The 6,814-nt window shown below is 47.7% G+C and overlaps 1 protein-coding gene across 1 annotated transcript in view; it reads left to right on the top strand.

The window, feature by feature from the left end:
- LOC120032105 (plexin-A4-like) overlaps positions 1 to 6,182 on the top strand; it is a 311,274-nt gene extending 305,092 nt beyond the window's left edge. Inside the window, exons 4-5 of the mRNA XM_038978046.1 lie at positions 4,421 to 4,552; positions 6,162 to 6,182. Coding sequence (XP_038833974.1) covers positions 4,421 to 4,552; positions 6,162 to 6,182 — 153 coding nt within the window. The remainder of the gene's footprint in view (positions 1 to 4,420; positions 4,553 to 6,161) is intronic.
- Positions 6,183 to 6,814: the final 632 nt, after the last annotated feature.

Here is a 6,814-nt window from a genome sequence, read left to right as displayed (position 1 = left end):
GCCATTGATGTTCCAGTATCCTTCACTTCTTTAGCTGCAACAATCTGAAGGTTGAGATCAACTCATCACAATAGAAAACGTTTTGATGATAAAGTACATGTTTTAGCAGCTCTTAGTTTGTCCTCTAAAACCATCTCAGTATTGTTGCAGTGTGGAGCTTCATCTGCTGCTGTTGAAAGCTGCTGTTGTTGCAGCCGGTGGCCACTAGGTGGATATGTGACTGTGTGTGTGTGTGTAGGGCTGCAGGCTTCTCACTGATGCAGTATAGGGCTTTCTCACTCTGTCTCTGCAGGCAGCTAGACAGCCAGCCAGCCAGCCAGCCAGCCAGCCAGCCAGCCAGCCAGCCAGCCAGCCAGACAGACAGACAGACAGACAGACAGACAGACAGACAGACAGACAGACAGACAGACAGACAGACAGACAGACAGACAGACAGACAGACAGACAGTAGTTTCCACAGCCACTGATCTACAGCAGCATAGCTCAGTGTAGGATCTAAGATCTGAATGCTATCCCTTTGGGCCCCCCAATGAATTTACACACACACACACACACACACACACACACACACACACACACACACACACACACACACACACACACACACACACACACACACACACACACACACACACACACACACACACACACACACACCCTGAAGATCAGCATAGAGAACAACACACACACGTTGAGACACTTTGAGAGTGGACCCAAAGGTGGCCCAGTCTCCCATAAGTCATACTGATAACCATGTGCAAGGCTGCAGGCACACACACACACACACACACACACACACACACACACACACACACACACACACACACACACACACACACACACACACACACACACACACACACACACACACACACACACACACACACAGAGGCTGGGTCAGATGCCTCTCTCTTCCAGATTCAGTGGGCATTAAGAGGGGCTGCCTTCCTGGGAATCTCTCTCTTCCAGATTCAGTGGGCATTAAGAGGGGCTGCCTTCCTGGGAATCTCTCTCCTCCAGATTCAGTGAGCATTAAGAGGGGCTGCTTCCTGGGAATCTCTCTCCTCCAGATTCAGTGGGCATTAAGAGAGGCTGCCTTCCTGGGAATCTCTCTCCTCCAGATTCAGTGGGCATTAAGAGGGGCTGCCTTCCTGGGAATCTCTCTCCTCCAGATTCAGTGAGCATTAAGAGGGGCTGCTTCCTGGGAATCTCTCTCCTCCAGATTCAGTGGGCATTAAGAGAGGCTGCCTTCCTGGGAATCTCTCTCCTCCAGATTCAGTGAGCATTAAGAGGGGCTGCTTCCTGGGAATCTCTCTCCTCCAGATTCAGTGGGCATTAAGAGGGACTGCCTTCCTGGGAATCTCTCTCCTCCAGATTCAGTGGGCATTAAGAGAGGCTGCCTTCCTGGGAATCTCATTCATTCTACAGTAATAATGTGATAGCAGAGATTAGCATGTAATCCAGTTAGGATCCCAAGTACCTAATCCACTTTATATTAATGTATTAATGTGGAATAGAAATAGATTATACCGTTGGGTGGCGTGTCAGAGAATGAATGATTTATCTTGAGTGTCTTCAACAGGACATGAATACTGATAATAACACAATAACAACCCTGTCATAACCAGCCATATATATACAGTATAGTATCTGTGATAGGAAGGATTCAGTTAACTGTTGTAATGGTGATGATGGGGTCATGATAGCTAGTAGGTCGGGTTGCAACAGATAACATCCTCTTCTAACACTTGGAGCCCGTTGGTCTTTGGTGCTGATCAGATGTTGCTCTGCCCTCTCCTCACCCAGACAGGACTCAATTCAACACAGTTAAAAAGGCTTTGCCGCCACGACAAAAGTACTTGTCCTGCCAAAACAATGATGTTGAACAATTCAACAGGATATGGAATAGGCCTGAAACATGAGACATCTCCCTCCCTCTCTGTAATGCAAGCAGACGTGCTGCCTCTTCCCCAGTGGGTCATTTGTTTAGCAGCGGTAGAGATAAAGGCAGAGCTTCCCATTCCTACTCCCCAGTGGCTAGGGATTCTCCTGGCCACAATGGCCCAATGGCCCTCTCTCTCCCTGGGCTTTGTCTGCACCACGCATGGCCGGCTGGCCCTCATATTCTCCACCTGGCGATGGACTACACCACTGAGCATACACGGATGGGGGGAGACGGGACGTAATCCGACCCCCCACCAGAACGATTAGATAACCCCACCTGCTGGATCTGGACGCCGGCTCGTGTGGAAGTCTCCCTTTATTCCTCTCTTTTATTTTCTGTTCTTTTTTCCGTCTCTCTTTCGACCCCCGTGCGGCACAATGGGTCCCAGTGAAAGTGTTGAACGGGAGGCTTTGATAGTGTTCTGGGCCTTTGAGATTCACACAACTACAGTAACTAAGGAGTAACTAAGGACACCAGACAAAAAGGCAGCCAGGCAGCAGGAAGGGACTCTAGCACCGAGAAGAGAGAGAGAGGGAGAGAGAGGGGGAGAGAGAGAGGGAGAGAGAGAGAGAGGGGCGGAGAGAGAGGGAGAGAGAGGGGGAGAGAGAGAGGGAGAGAGAGGGGGCGAGAGAGAGGGAGAGAGAGGGGGAGAGAGAGAGAGGGGGAGGGAGAGAGAGGGGGAGAGAGAGAGGGGGGGAGAGAGGGGGAGAGAGAGAGGCTCTTCACAAGCTTTGAAAGTAAAAGCATTGGAGCTGGATCAGTTTTGAAAGAGGCTTTATGTTGGGAAACAAGATCTCTCTCGATATAGAAACCAAAGCTCAGCAGCAGAGAGTCAGAGGGAAACGCAGCACAGGGAAGTAACTTTCCCTTGCTTGGGGAAGAACAATCGACTTTCATGACAAAGTTGTTCTTTGGCACTATATGTTCCCAAAACATCACAGACATCCTCTAACGTGACTTTTGAAATAATGACGGTATGGCTTATGTTCCTGTCTGCTCTACGACATTGTATGTTGTCAACAACAATAACAGCTCTCTGATGTGTTGTGTTATGAAATGACCCCCAGAATGTGTTGTGTTATGAAATGACCCCCAGAATGTGTTGTGTTATGAAATGACCCCCAGAATGTGTTGTGTTATGAAACGACCCCCAGAATGTGTTGTGTTATGAAACGACCCCCAGAATGTGTTGTGTTATGAAATGACCCCCAGAATGTGTTGTGTTATGAAATGACCCCCAGAATGTGTTGTGTTATGAAACGACCCCCAGAATGTGTTGTGTTATGAAATGACCCCCAGAATGTGTTGTGTTATGAAACGACCCCCAGAATGTGTTGTGTTATGAAACGACCCCCAGAATGTGTTGTGTTATGAAATGACCCCCAGAATGTGTTGTGTTATGAAATGACCCCCAGAATGTGTTGTGTTATGGAATGACCCCCAGAATGTGTTGTGTTATGAAATGACCCCCAGAATGTGTTGTGTTATGAAATGACCCCCAGAATGTGTTGTGTTATGAAATGACCCCCAGAATGTGTTGTGTTATGAAATGACCCCCAGAATGTGTTGTGTTATGAAACGACCCCCAGAATGTGTTGTGTTATGAAACGACCCCCAGAATGTGTTGTGTTATGAAATGACCCCCAGAATGTGTTGTGTTATGAAATGACCCCCAGAATGTGTTGTGTTATGAAATGACCCCCAGAATGTGTTGTGTTATGAAATGACCCCCAGAATGTGTTGTGTTATGAAATGACCCCCAGAATGTGTTGTGTTATGAAATGACCCCCAGAATGTGTTGTGCCACCTCCCTCTCTCAGCCAATTATCTTTCACTTCCGTTTATGACCTCTGAACTTTACAAACAAGTGATATATTAAAGGTGCCATGGGCATATTAACCAGGTGTTTTCTGTAGAACTCTGACAAGTCTGACAAAACGGCTGTCCCACATGCTCACACAAGCCCTTATTCATTTGTGTGTGTGTGAATGTGTCTCAGTGTGTGTGTGTTTGTGTGTGTGTGTGTGTGTGTGTATGTGTGTGTGTGTGTGTGTGTGTGTGTGTGTGTGTGTGTGTGTGTGTGTGTGTGTGTGTGTGTGTGTGTGTGTGTGTGTGTGTGTGTGTGTGTGTGTGTGTGTGTATGCCCTGGGAAGCATTTTGGGCAGGTGTCAGAACAGGGTGTTTGTGGGTTATGACAGCCAGGAGGCTGCTTTTTGGTGTTGTGTTGGAACGTGCCCCCTGTGTATGTGTGTGTGTGTGTGTGTGTGTGTGTCTGTGTGTGTGTGTGTGTGTGTGTGAGATAGTAGAGCAGATGTGAGGATATGACCTAGAGCCTCCTGTCATTCCTCCAAGTCTGGGTGAGGCCGCTTTCTGCTTTTGGCTGATCACACACATCTAGGACAGACACACACCACCCCCTACAGCTGCCTAAACATGTCCCCCTCTCCTCCTTTCCCTCCTTCTCTCCGCTTCCAGATCAGGGTGGACGGGCCTTCCCACGGTGCATTGCAGTACGAGGTGATCCAGGCGGTGGAGCGAGGGCCAATCCAACGGGACATGGCCTTCTCCCCCGACCACCACTTCCTATATGCCATGTCAGAGACACAGGTAAGTCACGTGACCCCCCCCCCCCCCACACACACACACACACACCCTGACATCATAATCACCCCCATTATCCTTTTCCTGTTCACAGTGGGGCTGTTTACCATTTACTAGTGGTTAACACCATGTCTGTTCACAGTGGGGCTGTTTACCATTTACCAGTGGTTAACACCCTGTCTGTTCACAGTGGGACTGTTTACCATTTACTAGTGGTTAACACCCTGTCTGTTCACAGTGGAGCTGTTTACCATTTACTAGTGGTTAACACCCTGTCTGTTCACAGTGGGACTGTTTACCATTTACTAGTGGTTAACACCCTGTCTGTTCACAGTGGGACTGTTTACCATTTACTAGTGGTTAACACCATGTCTGTTCACAGTGGGACTGTTTACCATTTACTAGTGGTTAACACCCTGTCTGTTCACAGTGGGGCTGTTTACCATTTACTAGTGGTTAACACCATGTCTGTTCACAGTGGGACTGTTTACCATTTACTAGTGGTTAACACCCTGTCTGTTCACAGTGGGGCTGTTTACCATTTACTAGTGGTTAACACCATGTCTGTTCACAGTGGGACTGTTTACCATTTACTAGTGGTTAACACCATGTCTGTTCACAGTGGGACTGTTTACCATTTACTAGTGGGTAACACCCTGTCTGTTCACAGTGGGACTGTTTACCATTTACTAGTGGGTAACACCCTGTCTGTTCACAGTGGGACTGTTTACCATTTACTAGTGGTTAACACCCTGTCTGTTCACAGTGGGGCTGTTTACCATTTACTAGTGGTTAACACCCTGTCTGTTCACAGTGGGGCTGTTTACCATTTACTAGTGGTTAACACCCTGTCTGTTCACAGTGGGGCTGTTTACCATTTACTAGTGGTTAACACCATGTCTGTTCACAGTGGGACTGTTTACCATTTACTAGTGGTTAACACCATGTCTGTTCACAGTGGGACTGTTTACCATTTACTAGTGGGTAACACCCTGTCTGTTCACAGTGGGACTGTTTACCATTTACTAGTGGGTAACACCCTGTCTGTTCACAGTGGGACTGTTTACCATTTACTAGTGGTTAACACCCTGTCTGTTCACAGTGGGGCTGTTTACCATTTACTAGTGGTTAACACCATGTCTGTTCACAGTGGGACTGTTTACCATTTACTAGTGGGTAACACCCTGTCTGTTCACAGTGGGACTGTTTACCATTTACTAGTGGTTAACACCCTGTCTGTTCACAGTGGGGCTGTTTACCATTTACTAGTGGTTAACACCATGTCTGTTCACAGTGGGACTGTTTACCATTTACCAGTGGTTAACACCCTGTCTGTTCACAGTGGGACTGTTTACCATTTACTAGTGGTTAACACCATGTCTGTTCACAGTGGGACTGTTTACCATTTACTAGTGGTTAACACCCTGTCTGTTCACAGTGGGGCTGTTTACCATTTACTAGTGGTTAACACCCTGTCTGTTCACCATTTACTAGTGGTTAACACCCTGTCTGTTCACAGTAGGGCTGTTTACCATTTACTAGTGGTTAACACCATGTCTGTTCACAGTGGGGCTGTTTACCATTTACTAGTGGTTAACACCCTGTCTGTTCACAGTGGGGCTGGATCCCTGTGTGATTCCTGCTGCCTGGGTCTGGTGGGTTATGGAGAGGTGAGAGAGGGCCGTTGTTTGTCCAAGCAGATGGAGAGAGTGTATAAAAATGAAAAAGAAAAGAGGTGGTGGATGTTTGTGAGAAAAGAGGATAAATAGAGTGGTATCCATCCATTAGATGCAAGTACAGATTAATACACACACACACACACACACACACACACACACACACACACACACACACACACACACACACACACACACACACACACACACACACACACACACACACACACACACACACACACACACACACACACACACACACACAACTTCTTCTGCCCCCTCTTTTTTCTCACTCCTTTACCTTTCCTCTTCTCTCCCTATGTCTTGTCTCTTCCTCACTCCTTTCCTCTTCTCCTCCCCTCTTTTCTTTCCTCTCCTCCTCCTCTCCTCATCTGTTTCTCCTCTCCTCTGGTGTAGCTGCAGGGTTGTGTTGGCAGAGGGAGCTTCTTTACCCTTCCACAGGGAGGATTATGGGCCGTGCTGGTCTTCTCAGCAGAGTGTGTGCATGCATACCTGTGTGTTTGAAGGGCCGCTGATGATCCTGATAGTGCTCCAGTTTGAACATCACAGGAGGGTTCAAGGTTCTCCTTCA

Source organism: Salvelinus namaycush, chromosome 38 (assembly GCF_016432855.1).
Source record: "Salvelinus namaycush isolate Seneca chromosome 38, SaNama_1.0, whole genome shotgun sequence".
Taxonomy (NCBI): Eukaryota; Metazoa; Chordata; class Actinopteri; order Salmoniformes; family Salmonidae; genus Salvelinus; species Salvelinus namaycush.
The sequence above is the reverse complement of the archived record's forward strand: the minus strand, read 5'-3'. Positions and strand labels throughout refer to the sequence as shown.